The sequence below is a fragment of the Danio rerio genome, chromosome 9, assembly GCF_049306965.1.
Source record: "Danio rerio strain Tuebingen ecotype United States chromosome 9, GRCz12tu, whole genome shotgun sequence".
In the NCBI taxonomy this organism is placed as follows: Eukaryota; Metazoa; Chordata; class Actinopteri; order Cypriniformes; family Danionidae; genus Danio; species Danio rerio.
In genome coordinates this window covers 36,591,706-36,611,957 of record NC_133184.1, presented here as the reverse complement: position 1 = coordinate 36,611,957, position 20,252 = coordinate 36,591,706, and the positions used below count along the sequence as shown (strand labels likewise).

The following is a 20,252-nucleotide window of genomic DNA, read 5'->3' as shown; positions in this document are numbered from 1 at the left end:
TTCGTGTATTCTCATTGGTGCTCTGTTGTGGACGAGGCTGCACAAAATGTGGTTTTTACAGTGCCAATCAGACATGAGCATCTGCTGCCAGTTGCATTTATGTTTAAAAGTCCCTGACTTCTGTCAACCAAAGGAAATTACTTGCAGCGACTTTGGTTGTGTTACCAGTTATCTCAAATCTGTGCATCCGCAGTAGAGAAGGGAAAAAAAATCAGTGTATTTTTCTGTACAAGTCAAATGAGTCATAGCATTCTCGTGAAAGTTTATAATTTACCATTCAAGTGCAAGATGACTTATAGTATTGAAACTGGACTCAACTGTATTTTAAAATGTTGGCTTATTTATCAGTTATGTGGATACACATGCAGTCATGTGAAACAATTTGCATACCCTATGGTATTTCTATTTCACAAAAAATAAACTGACCTTTGGCAGGTCATAACATTTGGAAAGTAAAACCTCAGATGAACAACGGCTTATAACCTAAAAAATAAGCCAGACACTAATCAAATGCCTGAATTGATCATCAGCAAAAGTTGTAGCAGTTTATTGGCCTGGAGCTGTCAGCTGTGTGCCCGTCCCAAAGCTAAAGCTTGGCCAAAATAGGGTCATGCAGCAAGACAATCATGCCAATCAAACCAGCAAATCTACAACAGAACACCTGAAAAATAGTAAGAAAATAAAATCAAGGTATTGAAAAATTCTCATGCCGACTTCACTGCTGTGGTGAGAGCTGTGTGTAAAATCCTTCCGAATGATCTAATAGACCAAGGTTCACCAATCTTGGTCCTGGAGGGCCAGTGTCCTGCAGATTTTAGCTCAAACTCTAATCAAACACACCTGAACAAACTAATCAAGGTCTTACTAGGTATACTTGAAACACCCAGGCAGGTGTGTTGAGGCAAGTTGGAGCTAAATCCTGCAGGAACACCAGCCCTCCAGGACCAAGATTGGTGACCCCGTAATAGACTAATATGGTCATACAGAAAATTCTTACTTCAAGTCAGTGTTTCTCAACCATGTTCCTGGAGGACCATCAGCACTGCATGTTTTGGATGTTTCTTTTGTCTGTCACACCTGCTACAGGTCTTTTAGTCTCTGTTAATGAGCTTCTAATCTGAATCAGGTGTGTTTAGTTAAGGAGACATGTAAGATGTGCAGAGCTGGTGATCCTCCAGGAATGTGTGACTTAAGTAATTACTGCTAAAAGCGAATGTATGAATAGTGGCTAAATCAAAGGCATAGGTTTTAATTTTGGCATTTTTATCTTGGTTTTTGTTAAATAAAAAATGACATGGTATGAGATGTCATGTGATGGTGCTCGTGTGAGGCTTTATCTTCCAAATTTTAAAACCTGCCAAGGACCAGGTAGTTTATTATTCTGTTCTAATATGGGGGAAAACTCCAAGTAGTTCTAAACTTAGAAAATCTTAGAAAATCATCTTTTGGAAGCGATTTGGACAGAACTGTGTGTAGGTATCGTGTGTTCACAGTCATACTGGAGTGATATAAAGACAATTAGTCTCTATCTTTAAAATTTCCTGATGTTAAAATAGAGTCCAAATCCCTTTGAGGCTGACCGCAACGTGATGTAGGAGTGCGGTTAACCCGCCTACCGAATTGATTGACAGCCGTGTATTAACATGTCTCATAAATCACCTTACTTTCTCATTCAGATTCTTAGTTTGAACTTCAGCAGATCATCTTTATCATGAATTCATAAATGTGTTGAGATTTTGCCATGGGATTGGCTAATTAGATATTTGCTTTACCAAGCATGATGTGATAAACAGTGATGTTACTACTTAAAGTTATAATAGTCTTCCTGTTTTTTATTCATTATTTGTTCATTCAATTTGGCTTTACTCAAAGACTCTTCTCAAGAGGTGGGAGGTTGGGGATCAGGCACCGCTTCCCTCCCTACATGTGCATCCAGGAACGTCATGGGTGTCTTTTTAAAGCGGCCCCTGAAGTAGAGCAGAAGTGTCTTTGTTTGGTGCCACTGAAATGTACAAGCTGTGCCATTCTGGATGCTCTGCAGATAGAAGCTGGCTTATGAACAGCCGAATTAGTCATGGGCTGCACACCATCCAAATCCAACATCAGCTACTCGCATGTGCGCGTGAGTCGAGATCTGGACACTTGCTCTACGTTTGTGCCAAGTTTAAAAAGCTCAGTTTCTACACCAGAAAGGCCTTCGCCACTACTCTGCATTGAGACGGCCAGTGGGAAGCAGACATTCCTGAGTGGTAAGAAACTAACTTTTCTTTACTGAAATAGGTGGAAATGTGGACGATGACAACCAGAGAAAATAATTTATTTAATTAACGGATATATTTGGAGATAAATTGATAATTTTGTCCCAATTTTTATTTTTTTGTACTGAATTCTTGATTTAAAAGGATTATGAAGTTGGTCACATTGGTTATATACAGGCTAGTGACATTTTCAGTTTTGTCACATTTGTTTAGATAATTGGCTGGATACATTTGCAGAAAGATGTTTTTTAATAAATGTGTTTATAGGCATGTGTTGATAATGTGAAAAAGATCACGAAAGAACTACTGTAGATAGATGAATACTTGACAGATAGATTGATACATTTGTGGATCCATAAGTGGAGGATTTATTAACACCCCGTATATGAGGTGTGGATTTGGAAATTAATACAATGTACTGGTAATAGAGGGTTTTGAAGACAAATGGTAGGATGTATTATTTGTAGAACAATATGAAAACTTGAGACGCAGATATTATAAGCAAGCTTTTTGCATGAAGATTGGTGTTTAGATGCATTTGAGCTAAATATATTTGTTGATAGATACTTTAGTAGCTAGATGTGCACATGAATAGACATTTGGTTTGATAAAGACGTGGATATTTACATTTTATAGATAGATACTTTCTGATGTTATAAGGATAGGCGGCTTTTGTAGATGAATGGACACTTGATGGTCACTTGAATACATTTTCAGATAAATGAATAAGGCATATATGCATGCTTCTGCATGATGCATGCGTGGATTGTTATTTTGCAGATAAATATATCTGTGGACTGGACAGATGTATGGTAGACACAGGTTGGGGGAAGTTAACAGTTATTATTAGATTTCAGTGTTTGCCGTTAATAGATACATCTTTCATTTTATAAACATCACTGGCCTTTAAATGATTCAAATAAAAATATTATCACATACAGCGTTTATTTGCAGAAAATAACTACAGGTTGATATAAAATGTCAGACCTTCGTATTAAAGGGAAAATTCATTCATTAGTTTTATTTTCAGCTTAGTGCCTTTGTTAATCTAGGGTCGCCACAGCGGAATCAATCAACCGCCAACTTATCCAACATATGTTTTATGCAGTGGATACCCTCCCAGCTGCAACCCAACACTGGAAAACATCCATACACACTCATTCACGCACAAACACTATGAACAATTCAGCTTACCAAATTCACCTGTACTGCATGTTTTTGGACTTGTAGGCAAAACCGAAGCACCCGTGAACACGGGGAGAACATGCAAACTCCACACAGAAATGCAAATTGACTTAGCCAAGGCCCGTATCAGTGACCTTTTTGCTGTGAGGCGATTGTGCTACCCACTGCGCCACTGTGACGCCCTAAAGGGGAAATGTATGCATATATATGTAAAATAAATAAATACTTAAGGTCTGAAAACTTTTTTCAGTATGTTGTAGCTGTATTTTAGATAAATAAACTGGTACTTTAGCAATAAGACAGGTGGGTGAGTAAAAACTTGCAGACAAATAAATGGCTGGATATCTATTTAGACTAGCCTGTTTATTAAATCAGATCAGATACTTCTGTATTTTGTTGGACACCTGATAGATACATTGGAATGCTTTTGCATTTGCTATGGGTGGTCTAATACTTTATATAAATGTACTGTGATTTATATACTTTTTACTTTTTTAGGTGAATAGATGGATATAGGCTACATCTGTTTAAATAAATAGATATGTGGATAATACTAAAGTCCCTTTATTCTGTAGTCTTTGATAATACTTTGCAAATGATACTTTTGCTGACCTCCTAATTAGAGTCATATATTTACTGATAGTTCAATGGATAGAGAAATAAATGGATGTAGTTACGTTTGCAGACAGCTTGTGGTGTCGTGTTTTCTGCAGTTCCTGGTCGGGATGGTTACGGGCGCTCCGTGAGTCAGCCCAGCAGCCCGGACATATGGAGCACATCGAGCATCGGGAGCCCGTTCGGTCCCGTTCAACCGAGCTGCACCGACAGCGAATATGAGGACACAAACGGCAGCAAACGATGACAGTTATGGCTGCTGTTTTTATAACTCGCCCACAACGATGAAATGAAGAGAACATACGGGAAAGTTCAATATTGTAATGTTTAACAACATCAGTCCCCTGTGCTTTATCTATTTTCTTTTGTATAAAAACACTAACCACATACATAGTGGCCAAATAACCATATAATATTCAGAGTGTGTACTTATTTTTTGTTAGCACTGCTCCATACGTTTGTTGTTTCTTCGTTTTAATGTTTAACGAATCCTGACAAGAAGATAATAAACACAGCGCAAGCCTCGCGTTATTTTGAGAATTCCCGCGAGAGTTAGCGGATTTCGGACAGCGAAGAGGGCGAAATGGAGATATGAGGTCTGAAAAGGAGCAGAGGACAGGCAGCAGGGAGAGAGGAAGCGTCGAAATCCAGTTCAGGGACTGTCAGGACAACGCCGCTGTGAACCCCAAGCACAAGGAGGAGAAAAAGGAGATCTTCAGCAAGGTAAGGTGGCGCAGTTCTGTGGGCTGGGAGAGTATGGTGATGATGATGATGATGATGGAGGAGGGAATGGGATTCAGCACCACAGACAGCGAAACCACAGGACTGCCAAATACACACGAACATCCTGGTGCTATCATTCATAATAAACACAAACACACTCCTACACTCAATCAGTTAACACTGAATGGGTTTAATCTAGGGATTGATTAAACATGTTATGAAAGTAGCATGTAGCCATGGTGCAATGTGGTAAAATAGACGTTTTTAAGATTAACCTATTGAGCTTGTGCGTGTGTGAATGAGTAATTCTACAATTATTCTTTATTTTTATGTAAGGATTTGTTTTGTAGAACGCTTTTGCAGAATTTTAATAATGTTCTGGTTGTTTTATGTCTATTGCAGATGATGATTAAATGAATTTTATTAATCAATAGCAGGGCCTATATGAACACTCGTCAAGATGAACATGCTATATATATATATATATATATATATATATATATATATATATATATATATATATATATATATATATATATATATATATATGGTAAAAATAGATGGGTTAGTCCATTTATTAATCTAAATTCTTTGGAACACTAATTAGGTTTGTAACACAAAATAAGTGACTCCCACCATACATAGGAAGTGAGTTTCTTCTGCATGTTATTTTATCAACATCACAACTCCACAATATCTATTAAATGAAAAAACACGAAAATTAATGTAATAATAGTAATTACTTGTATGTACTTTTTAATTTAATCGAAGTGAGTCTGACTTAAATAATTTTATAACAAACAACAACAGTCCATTTCTCAGTGTATGTGTTTTTAACATAATGTAATGTGGTATGGCTGAATAATCAAACAGTATTTTAATATTATTATTATAATTATTATTATTTAATTTTTTTCCATTAGTTGTGAGCTGTAGACCTCTTGGTCAGGTCACCCTTGTAAATGAGATTTCGATTTCAATGGTTTTGTTTACCTGGTTAAAAAAAGAATATATATATATATATATATTATATATATATATATATATATATATATATATATATATATATATATATATATATATATATATATATAAACCCCTGTTTATTTTTCCCCCAATTTCTGTTTAACGGAGATCTGATTTTTTTTTCAACACATTTTTAAACATAATAGTTTTAATAACTAATTTCTAATCACTGATTTATTTTATCTTTGCCATGATGAGAGTAAATAATATTTGACTAGATATTTTTCAAGACACTTCTATACAGCTTAAAGTGACATTTAAAGGCTTAACTAGGTTAATTAGGTTAACTAGGCAAGTTAGGGTAATTGGGCAAGTCATTGTTTAATGATAGTTTGTTCTGTAGACTATCGAAAGAATAATATGGCTTCAAGGGGCTAATCATTTTGACCTTAAAATGGTTTTAAAAAAATTTTAAACTGCTTTTGTTGTAGCCGAAATAAAACAAAACTTTCTCCAAAAGAAAAAATATTATCAGACATACTATAAAAATTTCCTTGCTCTGTTAAAAATCATTTGAGAAATATTTAAAAAAGAAAATGAAATTCAAAGGGGGGCTAATAATTTTGACTTCAACTGTATATGCTATACTTAGTTTACTATATACTTAGTTTGTATTCCGAGAGAGCTTTTGAAGGTCAGTAGGCCTACATAAAATGAATAAAATGTAAAAAGTTTTTACACTCACAAAAAATTCTTACATGCCTGTCTGTTTTTTAATAACTAATAAGGTTTCAGTGATATTTTCATATCTGAACAAGAATATTTTTGTTTTTATCTTAAAAATTTGATAATTTTATTTTTAAAAAGTGGTCAGTTTTGTAAACCAGAAATATTATAATTATTTGTTACATATGTCCTGTTGTTAAATAAAATAATAATAATAATAATAATAATAATGCATTATTATTATTACCATATTATCATTATGAAATACTTTATAGTTCATTGATAATATAGTAATATTTCTTCATTTTTTAATAACTTGAATAAGCTTGTTTTCAGTATTATCAGACTTCTTTTATTCTTCTTTTATATAGGTTGTCATCCGCCGACTGCCACCCAGTCTATCAAAAGACCAGCTCCAGGAGCATCTGAGTCCTCTTCCATCTTTTGACTATTTTGAGTTCTTTCCTGCTGATCAGAGGTATGTCCACTTTGTTTATATAGAAATACTATGATCATGAGTGCTGTCAGTGTAATTTACATGTGCATATTTGATATATTTTTATTCTCCCCAGCTTATACCCTCATCTCTTCTCAAGAGCATACATAAACTTCAAAAACCCAGAGGATATCATAATATTCAGAGATCGCTTTGATGGCTATGTATTTATTGACAATAAAGGTGATTTGCTTTCTGCTTTTTTTCTATGTATCCTCATTGAATCTAATATTTTCTGACTATAACTTTAGGATATTTACTTTTTATTATGACATATGATATAATAGATTAGTATAACATTTATTTTACTTCTGTTTATTTAGGTCAAGAATATCCAGCTGTTGTAGAATTTGCCCCATTTCAGAAGGTTTCCAAGAAAAAGCTAAAGAAGAAAGATGCGAAAGCTGGGACCATTGAAGAAGGCATCTTAAAAAAGATTTCTTAATATTTATAATTTTGAAGTATTCAAGAATTGACGTCATTGTGTAAATTACAGTTGATGTCAGAATTAACAACCCCCTTCAAATTTTTTTCTTCTTTTTGAAATATTTTCCAAATTATGTTTAACAGAGCAAGGGAGTTTTCTCAGTATGTCTGATAATATTTTTTCTTCTGGAAAAAGTTTTTTTTTTATTTAGTCTAGAATAAAAGCAGTTTGAATTTTTTTAAACACCATTTTAGGGACAAAATTATTAGCCCTTTTAAGCTATTTTTTTTCTTGAAAATCTACAGAACAAAGCATTGTTATACAATAACTTGCCTAATTACCCTAACTCACCTAGTTACCCCAATTAACCTAGTTAAACCTTTAAATGTCCCTTTAAACTGTATAGAAGTGTCTTGAAAAATATCTAGTAAAATATTATTTACTGTCATCATGGCAAAGATAAAATAAATCCATTATTAGAAATGAGTTATTAAAACTATTATGTTTAGAAATGTGTTAAAGAAATCTGCTCTCCATTAAATAGAAATTGGGGAAAAAAATAAACAAGCGGTCTAATAATTCAGGGGGGCTAATAATTCTGACTTCAACTGTATATACTGCAATATATTAATTAATTTGTTAAACACTGTTTTCAGACCCAGAATACAGGCGATTTCTGGAAAACTACTCTTGTGATGAGGAGAAATCGATGGCCAACCCAGAAACGCTTTTGGGAGAGATTGAAGCTAAAACCCGAGAGCTCATAGGTATGGTTTTGGACATTCTTTTAAATCTGTTATATTATTTACAAAGATAAATGTATGACCAGGAGAAGCATTACATCAATTTAACTATATATTTATTCATTCATTCATTTTGTTTTCCGCTAAGTCCATTATTCAGGGGTCACCACAGTGGAATGAACCGCCAACTTATCCAGCATATATATTTTTATGCAGCGGATGCCCTTCCAACTGCAACCCATCACTGGGAAACCCATACACTCTCATTCTTACACACACTATGGACAATTTAGCTTATTCAATTCACCTGTAGCTCATGTCTTTGGACTTGTAGGGGAAACCAGAACACATGGAGGAAACCCACATGAACACAGAACTATACATGTAAATGTGTCCTGTTAAATTTTTTTCTGAGCAAAAAATAGTGATCATCATACTATTTTAACCATGAGTAACAGAATACACCCTCTGAAAGGATGTCTTCGGTGATAGCTTAACAATGACACGGTGGCTCAGTGGTTAGCACTGTCGTCTTGCAACTAGAAGGTCACTGGTTTGAGTCCCAGTTGGGCCAGTTGGCATTTCTGTGTGGAGTTTGCATGTTTTCCCTGTGTTTGCATGGGTTTCCTCCAGGTGATCCAGTTTCACCCACAGTCCAAAGACATGCGGTACAGGTGAATTGAATAAACTTAATTAACCGTAGTGTATGTGTGTGAATGAGGGTGTATGGATGTTTCCCAGTTGGCTACTGGATTGCAGCTAGAAGGGCATCCACTGTGTAAAACATATGCTGTATAAGTTGGTGGTTCATTCCACTGTGGCAACCTCTGATAAATAAAGGGACCAAGCCGAAGGAAAATTAATGAATATTTGGAAAAGGAAAAATCTTAAAATAAAGAAGATTTACGGGTGTGTACATTTTTTTGTGTACATTTGATCTTAGTGAAAATTACTTATTTTGTCTTCTGATTAATATTTAAAACAATAATCTTTCAACATCATATTTAAAAAATCCTAAAACACATTTTAAATCTTTGTACTTGTGTTTTTTTGTAATAAACAAAATTAAATTTGGTATGATCACTTATGCTTTGGTATATTTTAGCAAATACAGGTAAGTGTTTAATTTATGCATGTTATGATGCATCACTTCATCCTTAGTTTTACATTTTATTCTCACAAAGTTGCTTAAAACATTAAAGTAGACACTCTTTTATAATGCTTTTTATGTACATACACTATACCTTTTGTAAATATAGTTTGACATGGATATCAATATAGATCTCATATTCAATTCAATTCTATGCATTTTATTGTCTATCCCACAAGGGTTAGAAAATTGTCTTTAGACAGGCTCGCACACAACAGCAAAACAGAAATACATTTACACAACAATTATTTAGAAATCCTATTTAAAAAAAACAATGGCAGTGGGAATAAATGTCTTCTTGTACTTAGCCTTTTGTATAAAGCGACTTTATACCGTCTGCCAGATAAAAATAACTTAAAGGAATTATGTAAAGTGTGGGAAGAGTCCTCCACAATAGTGACTCTTTTTGTCGCTGCTTTAAATAAATCAGTGAGAGGTGTTTTTCTCCCACCAATTATTTTACCAGCTACATTTACCAATTTACAAATATATATATATATTTGCTTTTAACAGAGAGGGAGGTAAACCAGGATACAATGTTAAAAGTAAGGACAGATTCAACAAGTGATTTATATATGACAATCAAAGGGCTCTATTTTAATGATCTAGGTGCAAAGTCTAAAGTGCAAGGCGCAAAAGCATGTCCGAATTCACTTTTGCTATTTTAAGGCTGGAAAAATACGCTCTGCGCTGTGGCACACGGTCTAACAGGTTTGAGCTTATTCTTTTAATGAGTTGTGGGTGTATTTTGAGAATAAACCAATCAGAGACTCATCTCCTATTCCCTTTAAGAGTCAGATGCATTGCGCCATAGCGCAAATTGCTATTTACATGGTGGACTTTGTAAGTCGAAGAATGAAAACGCTTCACTAACAAGAAAACAGTTTAACAGAGCATCTGCAGCACGAGGATAAAGAATGAGCCTTCTCCAATCGGCCTTTACTGTCACTTTCTTCTTTCTCTTTCTTCGTGGATAAGGTAACAGTGTTGTAGGCCATGCACAGACATCCATTAGCCTACATAATTAATTTTGTTTGTTAAGCGCAGAGATTTGTTTCAAAACTAAATTTAAATTCAGTTGTAATTTCCAGCAAACGAATAAATGAACAATAATTACGAAGTGTGGTCAAAAACCTGAGTTATATCCAAACACACGTTATGCCCCATATGGTCTAAAACCTGACAAGAGGGCAAATCTAAGCTTGTTTTTAATAAAACAAATATAAATATGCTTATAATAAATAATGCTACTTATAATGAAAACATAATACAAAAGCAAGTTGTCTTGAATAAGCTTAATAGCAATAAAAAATAAAATATAAAATAGCAACAAATTGGTGTAAACACTTCTTGCGCCTTATTGCGCCAGGTGTATGATAGGGCCCAAAATGTCGTTTTCAATATTAAAACTTTTCAGTTCTCTCAACAAGCTCAACTGCTGCTGAGCCTTTTTAAAAACATTCTCTGTGTGTTTTTCAAATGAAAACAAAGTCAATCTCCACAACTAAATATTTAAAAGAACTCATTTCCACTTACTCCCCATTAATTAACAAAGGGTCATCGAATGTTTGTATTTTGTTTGTCCCAAATATGTGATTACTAACATTGTTTACATTTTTTTTTGAATGCTATTTTATTATAGAGCTGCTCTCTTGGAAATTATCCAGGATTTAGGATTATAATCTGAGCTTGATTTTTACCTCTGTGTGACTTTATTCATAGCCAAAAGGACGACACCCTTGCTGGAATACATCAAAAACAAGAAATTAGAGAAACAGGTAAGAGCACCATATCACTGCATATAACACACTGCGGTTTTGTGCTGTATGTACATCACCATGCCTTTCCATTCTAGAGAATAAGAGAAGAAAAAAGAGAAGAGAGGCGAAGAAGAGAACTGGAAAAGAAGAGGCAGAGGGAAGAGGAGAAGAGGAAACGCAGAGAAGAGGAGAGACAAAAGCGGAAGGAGGCAGAAAAGCAGAAAAAGCTCTCTGAGAAAGAGATAAAGATCAAGGTACGAGTTTAATACCATATTACATCCCATTGCTCGACTGTGCTTATCAGTACTGTAAAACACACACAAACACACGCAGTCATAACATCAGATTTGCATGTTGACTGCTTTAGCTTTTGAAGAAGTGTGACCGAGACGATGACGTGGATTCAGACAGACTGAAAGATAAAGGAGACAGTGGAGAGACGGAGAAGAACAGATGGGAAAAGCCTGGAGGACACACTAAGTCAAAGGATTCAAAGGATAAGTAAGAGCTTCCTAAAACTTACCCCTTCTTGAAAAGATATGAGTTAAAAATAGAGTTAAAGAGTTAAAAATAGAGTTTAAAAATTAAGGATTCAGATTTGTAAATCAACCAAAAGTTGAAAGTTGGGATGAAATTTTCCATTTTCTTAATAACTTTTTAAAGGGATGGATTTACTCGACCAGAAATAAAGATAATTTAAATAATATTTGTAACAGATTTCCAACATTGTTTGAATTATTTTCTTTTGTGTTCAACTGATGACATTCTATGTGGGTGATTAATTTTGTGTGGACTGCCCCCTTATTCATACTTTCCTAATTTTATCTTGTTAATTTCAATGGAAATGTCATAACTTTACTTTCTCTATTTTCCACAAGTGGAATTTTATTTTTGGCTTCACCACACAACCACATCAGCGTTCATATTACACATATCATAGAAAAACAGGCAACACAAATACATTCAGTGTCATCACATAAATCACATTAAAAACTCAATTAACCCTATTAATACTTAAAACCCAGTGTTTAAAACTTTAGTGGCAGTGGCACAAAGGACATTTGATAAACCTTTTTCTTTACTTGAGGTTGCCTCAAATCTCTTTTTGATGGCAAGAGCTGAAATCTTATATTTAAAGAATGGGAACAATTTTCAATAATGACCGTTTAATTCTCATTAAATAAATTTAATTTAGTTGTCTTTGTGCTTTACCTACAATTGCACTGGTCATTTTTACTACTCTACACATTTTTTTGCTTTTTCTAATTTACAACAGTCCATACCATGCAGTCATGTTAAAACTCACAATACTCAATACCCCAATCTGGTGATGTATGACAGACCTGTCCAAATTCCAAAATACACGAGCAGCCAATCAGCAGTAAGCGACGTGTCTAGTAATGATAGTGGAGATGTTAAAAAGTGTCATGTTCCTGTTAAGGAATGGCATGTTTGTTTTGGTGCTTTTAAATATCAATAATGTTTGCCAAAGTTACCTTTGTGCACCATTACACTCTATGGCTTCTTACAATGGACCACAAGCTCAGATTCATATCTGCTACCATTAAATCAAAAACTGATATATGGACTGATAATTCTACCATTCTTTATTTCTTTTTTGATGATAAGTTTCTCTAAGATGAATGTCACAGTGAAGATTAAAAGCTTTTGCTACTTTCATTTCCTTGCACTTTTGAAAAATTTGGGATTTTGATGCAAAATATAGGTTTGTGAAAGAAACAAATGTCTTTACACTTGTGTGTCCATCAATGTAAAACAAATGTTTACAGAGGACAAAAATGTTAGTTACTTAAGTGTCAGTAAGATTGCACAAAGAATATAGAGGCTATTTGTAGAATTCACAAATGCTTAGATTCCTCTCAATAAAATAAACAATAGTTTCATTATAAAATTTAAATAAATTAAGCTGCTAAGTTACTTTAAGGTACACCATTGTGTATCTATTTTTATACAGTTGAAGTCAGAATTATAAGCCCCTCAGTATATTTTTTCACCAATTTCTGTTTAACAGAAAGCAGATCTTTTCAACACATTTTAAAACATAATGGTTGTAATAGCTAATTTCTAATAACTGATTTCTTTTATCTTTGCCATGATGAGAGTACATAATATTTACTAGATATTTTTCAAGATACTAGTATTCAGCTTAAAGTGCAATTTAAAGGCTTAACTAGCCTTTCAAAAAACTGTAAATCTGCTTTTTTTCTAGCCAAAATAAAACAAACTAGACTTTCTCCAGAAGAAAAAATAATATAGGAATTACTGTGAGAAATACCTTGCTCTGTTAAACATTATTAAATATTTGAAAAATAAAATAAATACACATGAGGGCTAATAATTTTGACCTCACCTGTATATCGGGGTGTTGACTTCATGAAATGTGCCCTCCACAGTAGGAGCCAAATGGAAAATGACAAGGAGCAGCGTGAGGGCCACGGCCGACGGCAGAGGGACAAAGATCACCGTGGCCGAGATGAGGAACGTAAACGACAGAGGCATCACTACGAATTTGACAAGTTCATGCGACGCAAGGAAGAGACCAAATGGGGCAAAGGCTACTGCCAGGACAGGGCCAAGAAAGACCAACACCATGGGTATTCCTACTGCCCAGAGACTGGAGACAAACTGGGCAAAGAGGACCGAGAGGACATGGGCAGCAGGAAAGAACGCATCCGCAATAAGGTAAATCAAATAAACTATTACAGAGCAGTAGAGTAGCGATTTCACAGCCACAGTCCATTTGCAGCTCTGGTTCTGGTATTATGTACAGTTATCTGTCAGTTTGTCCGGTCTGTGTAGCAGATGGATCCACTAATGCATTCAATATTTACACATCTGTACTTGATTTATTCATCATTGTGTTCTGTGGGAAATGCAATACCAATCTGCCTCACTCCAGGGGCTTTCAATGCAGGCTACACTTATTTGTTGAGGTAGTTAGCTGTAATTTGGCTGTTGGCAATATTATTGACGAAAGACAACGTGTCTCTCAGTCTGTGTTAGTGCATCAGGAGAAAAGGACTTCCCAGTCTGAGGGGCCAGACCAGATAGGAGGGGCTCTGCCAGCAAAGGTACAGCTAGTTTTTGAGCCTTTCTACCCACGGGAGGGGATATGCTATACACATGTTGTATGCCTACAGTGTCAGGCGTACTTAATGCTGTAATGGCACAGATAAGGAGCAGTTCCCAATAGATAAAAGCACATAATGACTAAAAACTATGACTCTGTTCTAAAACCTATAGTGTGTCTATAAAGACAGCATTTTAAGGCATCTCATGTAACCTTGCTTTTAATGTAGAAATGCTCCAAATGGTTACAATTCTGTATTAGCTTTATAAAAAAAGATATAGTTAAAATATAGTTTAAAATATGTATAACTTGATCAACAGAAAGTTTAAGGATTTTGAAACATTATAAAAAATTATGTTATGTTATATTAAACAAATAATCATTTTAATTTATATAAAATATCCTCATTTAGGGATAAAAAAATAAATATAATACTGGAAATAAACTTAAATAAGGTTTAAGGATTTTACAATATTAAAACAAAGAACAGTTGTGTTATCATATAAGACAACGAAACATTTAAAGTCCTAAAAAATCCTCATTTGAGGAGAAAAATAGATGTGTACTTCAGAAAATGAACTTTATTCAAACTTTATTGTTTTATGTTTAATCCGCTTACATTTGCAAAAACTGTTACAACACAAATTGATAGTGTGGAACTCTTTTTACAGTGTTTATGTATTTTAAAACATCTTAAACATGTTTAAACATGTAAAACATGTCAAAAATCTCCTTTATGATGATTTTAATTAGCGATGTTGATGTAGAGGACTTGTTGATTCAAGAATAGATGCAATCGAATCAAACCGAATACATTTTTAGTGTAATTTGTTTACCTATTTATTAGGTTAACTAAAAAGGATTAGATTGCCTAAGAATTGGACACTATCATTTAAAAAAAACCATGAACATGTAGTTTTTATTAAGTTATAATAGACAGGCTCATTCTAAAAACGTAGCCTTATAAAGATTTCTGGAGATCGCAAATTATGTTGCCAGAGCTACGTATGACTGCATTTCATTTTTAAAATGAATGCTACGAGGCGGTATGATGCCATTCCTTTTCGCGCTTACCAGCTGAACGCTTACCTCTGTATAGACAGCTTTCCTGCTGTTAACAGTTTGTCCAGTAGTTTGACACATACAACGGCAGACTTGCGACGCAGAGGAGAGTTGACTGCGACAACGAGGTTTAAGTCCGGTGAAGAGCAGTTCCAGAAAGCAGGTAAGGCAAAAATAAAATAAGCAAATAAATAACAGAGTAAGAATGTGGTGAAATATGGTAAAAATCAGTGAGCTTTTTTTTTTTAGATTGCTTTTTAAAACTTTGGTTGGGTTCAGGGAAGGGGGTTGGTGGGTCAATCAGTGCTTTATAAAACACTATTTGTTGGGTTTAGGGAAGGGGAAGGGAGAGGGTATTGGTTGGTTGGTCAGTCAGAAAATCAGTCAGTTGACAGCGGCCTCTGGTGGATTTAGGTGAGAACAGCAGGCAGGAACGGCCCTCGTGAGAGAAATCTGAAAAAGCGTACACAGCGGCCTCTAGTGGATTTACAAAAACTGCAAAAAAAAACGTAGCGCCTGGGACATATTTTTCTCTCTCCAGAAATGTATATAGGGATATGTAATCAGAATGAGCCTGGGTTTATAAAAATACAATGTAATGCATTAGATCAAAGCTATTCTTATAAAGTACAGATACACTGCACCACTGTATACTATATTATTATATATATTTTTAAAGTGTATATAAAAATATCAATAAAATTGTAAAAGATGACAGTTTTGTATGTTTTTTAGCATGTGACAATTAGTTTTCAACATCTTATCACCAAAACACAATTCAGTCAAGCGTTGTGTGAGAGATACACTAATTTGTATAGCGGCGCAAGCTAAATTATGTAAACTAGGAGGTACTATGATGTTGTCTTAAAAAGTAGCTCCTTTATAGACAGCAAGTTGCAATTCTCTTGGTTTTGGAACAGATCCTACATGCATATAGAAGAATATTTAAGATCTTGTACATTGTGAGCTCACATGCTTGATTCTGTCTATACATTTATAAGCAGTCATCTAGCAGATGCTCCTATCTAAAGTACACCTATCATCAGAAGTGATGACAGCAATAGCTTTAGCCATCAAGTTTCACCCTCATCACCACCACCACCATAAACTTAATCTTTGTTAAATGCAAACAGATAAAAGTGCAAGATAATGTTTTTAAATAGACTAAATGGATTTTGAGGGCCTGGATATAGCTGGTTGTTTGCTTGCTGAAATGTGATTCAGGAAATTGATTTATATGCATGAACAGCATTTCCTTAAATGATCTGCTATGCAAAAAAAAAAAAAAAAAAAAAATCAGTGTTGTTTGTGGTATGAAATATGAGTGCATTGCTTTTGTCTCTTGTGTCTTACTCATTTCACGGCACAGGACCGACCGGCAATGCAACTGTACCAACCAGGTGCTAGAAACCGCAAACGCATGGGCTCTGGAAACAAGACATTTGACTTCCCGCCGATCTCTCCCGAACATGCAGGAGAACACTGCTACAAAACAGTCATTGGTACAGGCTCTGAAAAGAGTGCTGACGAGTGAAAAAACAAAACACTATTGACAGGAAGATGCCTAAGCAAGGGTCACACAAGTGTAGAAAAAAACACTAAACCTCAACCTTGTTTTCTGTCATGTGTGAGTACAGTGCATTGAAATCCCCTCTTAATATTTTCTACACAACAACGTCAACTGTGTCATAAACGATCGGCTTCTGTTTGCTTGTCAAGGATTCACAACCACTCCATTGAGAAAAATACCTCATTATTTACAAAGATCGGATTTGTATGCCTTTTTGTAGTGCAAGACTCCATTGATCAAGAGAATTAATATATATCTATTTAGAGAGAGATTTTACAGTAAAGAGAATCAGTTTGTGTGGTGAAATCTGTATTTTAAATATATGTAATGTGGGATGGGGAACAGAGACATATTTTTTTCTTTAAGATTATAGAAATGCTACTGAAACATTTACGCATGCAACTTTTCATTGTTGTTTTGCACTGTAATGCCTTTGAATGATGCCTCTACTGTCCCTGATGTGTAGACATTGTGGCTTTTCTGTATTAAAGGGGTTGGTTCACCCAAAAAAAAAAATCATTTACTCACCACTTAGTCACTATCAAGCGCTCTTTGGGGGGTTTTGTTCTGTTAAATACGTAAGAAGATATTTTGAAGAATGCTGAAAACTGGTATTCACTTCCACGTCGTGGGGAAAATACTTTTGTGTTCGTCAGAAAAAGGAAACAGGTTTTGAACAGGTTAAGGGTGAGTAAATGATGACATAATTATAATTTTTGGGTGAATTATCACTTTAATTGCTTCTCACTCTACTGCATATAGCAACTGTTTCACCTGCGGGCCAAGAAGAACAAATAGTGTTTGTTAAAATCGTGAAATTACATGTTGTTTTGTGATATTTCTAACACGCATGCATGTTTTTTAGAAACTGCATTCATTAAGCGGTGGGAGGCTACATGGGGTCACATGCCTTACTTTTGATTTGCACTTAAGATCCCATCTAATATTAAACAGAAAAATACAGGTTTTTAGAATTATTGAGTATTGAGTCCAACAAAAAAGTGATCTCTGTAGAATAATTTAAAAATGTGATATTGTATTTGATGGATTGAACAATTTGTGTACAATAAAGATATATCATTATATAAAGTAACATTTGAATTTTTTTAATGTATTTTTTTGCTTATAATAGTTGTTTTTGTTCCTAATGCATACTTAAAGTTTATTAACAAGGAATAGTTTTTTTTTTATAAAGTTGAGATAAAGTTAGGTAGTTAAATTAGCATTTTTTAAATAATGTGTTTAATTATGACAATAATTAAATAATGACAATACATATACAACAACAAACAAGTGAACAGAAAAAGGGGGAAAAAGAAATTGTAATAATAGTTAAATTGAACATAATTAAAAAGGGGGTGAATTAAATTAGAGATATTGCACATTCATACAACACAAACCTTTACAAGTTCTTACTTTATTAAATCAACCCTCTGATGAGTATGGAGTTTATGTTTAAACCCATTCATTCGTTCATTCATTTTCTTTTTGGCTTAGTCCCTTTATAAATGTGGGGTAGCCACAGCAGAATGAACCACCAACTTATCCAGCATATGTTTTACGCAGGGGATGCCCTACCGGCTGCAACCCATCACTGGGAAACACACACACACACACGATGGGCAATTTAGCTTACCCAATTCACCTACTGTATAGTGCATGTCTTTGGACTTGTGGGTGAAACCGGAGCACCCGGAGGAAACCCACGGAAACACGGGGAGAACATGCAAACTTCACACAGAAATGCCAACTGACCCAGCTGAGGCTTAAACCGGTGACCATCTTGCTGTAAGGTGATCGTGCTACCCACTGTGACACTCATGTTTAAACCCATACGCAACAAAAATGGATCACACCACTCATGAAATAAAACATCTTTGCTGTGTAAAACACAAGTTAAGTAGTCCAGTGGTACATATTCAAGTATTACCCATATGCCATAAAGACTTTGTAGGAATTTTGTCCATTATCCAGTTCAGGAAAATACATTTTCTTGCACAAAATGTCAGGAACTTGCTAACTGTTTATGTTTGTTCATATTAATCTTGTTGTATATCGCAAGCAGCATATGCTTTCGGTCACAACCAATATTAATAGATAAAAATCCATTAATTTCTTGTTCACTCATGGCCCAGAACTGTTAAATTTCCCTGCAAAGCCAGAAACAAGGAACAAGGTTTAAATTAGTATTTACATTTTTTTAATATGAGCATGCTTTCAAACACAATAGAATACATCGTGCCATTCTGTGCAGCTAAATCACAGTTGAAATGGCACTCAAACTTAGCTAAAGGTTAGCGACTGGATGAGATTTCTTGCTTTTACTTGCAAAACAACCCACCAACTTTCTGAGTCAACTCTAAACGAGAATCAGGTTGCACTGGCAAGATAGAAATTAATGTAATTTGCAAGGTTCTCATACTACATCTTTAGTTCCCACAGTCTTAGACTGAGAAAGCAAGTCATAAAGTCTTCCTACGTCTTTCGTGGCATGACTTTTTACCTCAAATTTGACTTCTTGTCTGTTTTGTTCATACCTTTTATCACAGCTTTTCTCACAGTGCTGATGGAAGATATGATAAATGCATCCTCCACAGAAGGATGGCAGTTATCTGTACTTAGTTGTCTCAAAATACACTTAAATTCCATTTGACATAGCATTTATTTTTTAGTTTGTGTGATTGTCTAAAAAACGCATAAAAACCCACCTAAAAGCATCTTGCATGGAAAACAGGAAGCAAAATCATGACGCTAATGAAACTACAGGTTTGTGCATTAGTTTTTTTTTTTGTAATAAAAAGCCTAATTGTATTTTTGGTATGCATATATACACAAAGCGGCCACTGTATTAGGGACACCTTTCAAACTGCTTGTTAATGCAAATTTCTAATCAGCCAATTACATGGCAGCAACTCAATTTGTTTAGGCATGTAGGCATGGTCAAGACAATCTGGAGCAGTTTGAATCAAGTATCAGAATGGGGAAGAAGGATGATTTAAATGATTTGAAACGTGGCTCGGTTGTTGTTGCCAGATGGGCTGGTCTGAGTGTTTTAGAAACTGCTGATCTACTGGGATTTTCACACACAACAATATCTAGGTTTACAGAGAATGGTCAGAAAAAACTAAAATATCCAGTGAGCAGCAGTTCTGTGGGCGCTAATGCCTGGTTGATGCCAGAGGTCAGAGGAGAATGGCATGGAACCTTGAGGCAGATGAGCTACAGCAGCAGAAGACCACACCGGTTGTCACATCTGTCAGCTAAGAACAGGAAACTGAGGCTACAATTCACACAGGCTCACCAGAATTGGACAATAGAAGATTGTAAAAATGTTGCCTGTTTGTCTCAATGTCTGCTGCAACATTCTGCAAATTTGGCGTCAACAACATAAAACGCATGCATCCCTTTTGCCTTGTATCAACGTTTCAGGATGGTGGTGGTGGTGTAATGATGTGGGGGATATTTTCTTGGTTCACTTTG

At 34.9% G+C, this 20,252-nt stretch overlaps 1 protein-coding gene across 5 annotated transcripts; it reads left to right on the top strand.

Moving 5' to 3' along the window:
* Positions 1-4,605: 4,605 nt before the first annotated feature.
* upf3a (UPF3A regulator of nonsense mediated mRNA decay) lies at positions 4,606-17,865 on the top strand. Of its 5 annotated transcripts, none has more exons than XR_012385007.1 (11): positions 4,606-4,781; positions 6,845-6,951; positions 7,046-7,152; positions 7,293-7,391; positions 8,053-8,163; positions 11,012-11,067; positions 11,145-11,303; positions 11,417-11,550; positions 13,464-13,752; positions 14,064-15,365; positions 16,572-17,865. XR_012385007.1 is itself a non-coding variant. In XM_005167850.4 (11 exons), the coding sequence occupies exons 1-11, from the start codon at positions 4,650-4,652 to the stop codon at positions 16,734-16,736; spliced, it is 1,434 nt and encodes a 477-aa protein (XP_005167907.1). In that variant the 5' UTR covers positions 4,606-4,649; the 3' UTR covers positions 16,737-17,865. The 5 variants fall into 5 exon arrangements, 4 of the variants coding, with proteins under 4 accessions (XP_005167907.1, XP_073768183.1, XP_068079539.1 ...); XM_005167850.4 differs by having other exon boundaries at positions 13,467-13,752; positions 14,064-14,141; NM_001202448.1 differs by having other exon boundaries at positions 4,607-4,781; positions 14,064-14,141; positions 16,572-17,031.
* Positions 17,866-20,252: the final 2,387 nt, after the last annotated feature.

Coding starts and splice junctions, on each gene's coding strand:
- upf3a (NM_001202448.1), top strand. CDS start 4,650: ATGAGGTCTGAAAAGGAGCAGAGGACAGGCAGCAGGGAGAGAGGAAGC. Junction 11,551..13,463: donor TCAAAGGATTCAAAGGATAA/GTAAGAGCTTCC, acceptor TGCCCTCCACAG/TAGGAGCCAAATGGAAAATG. Junction 14,142..16,571: donor GAGGGGCTCTGCCAGCAAAG/GTACAGCTAGTT, acceptor TTCACGGCACAG/GACCGACCGGCAATGCAACT.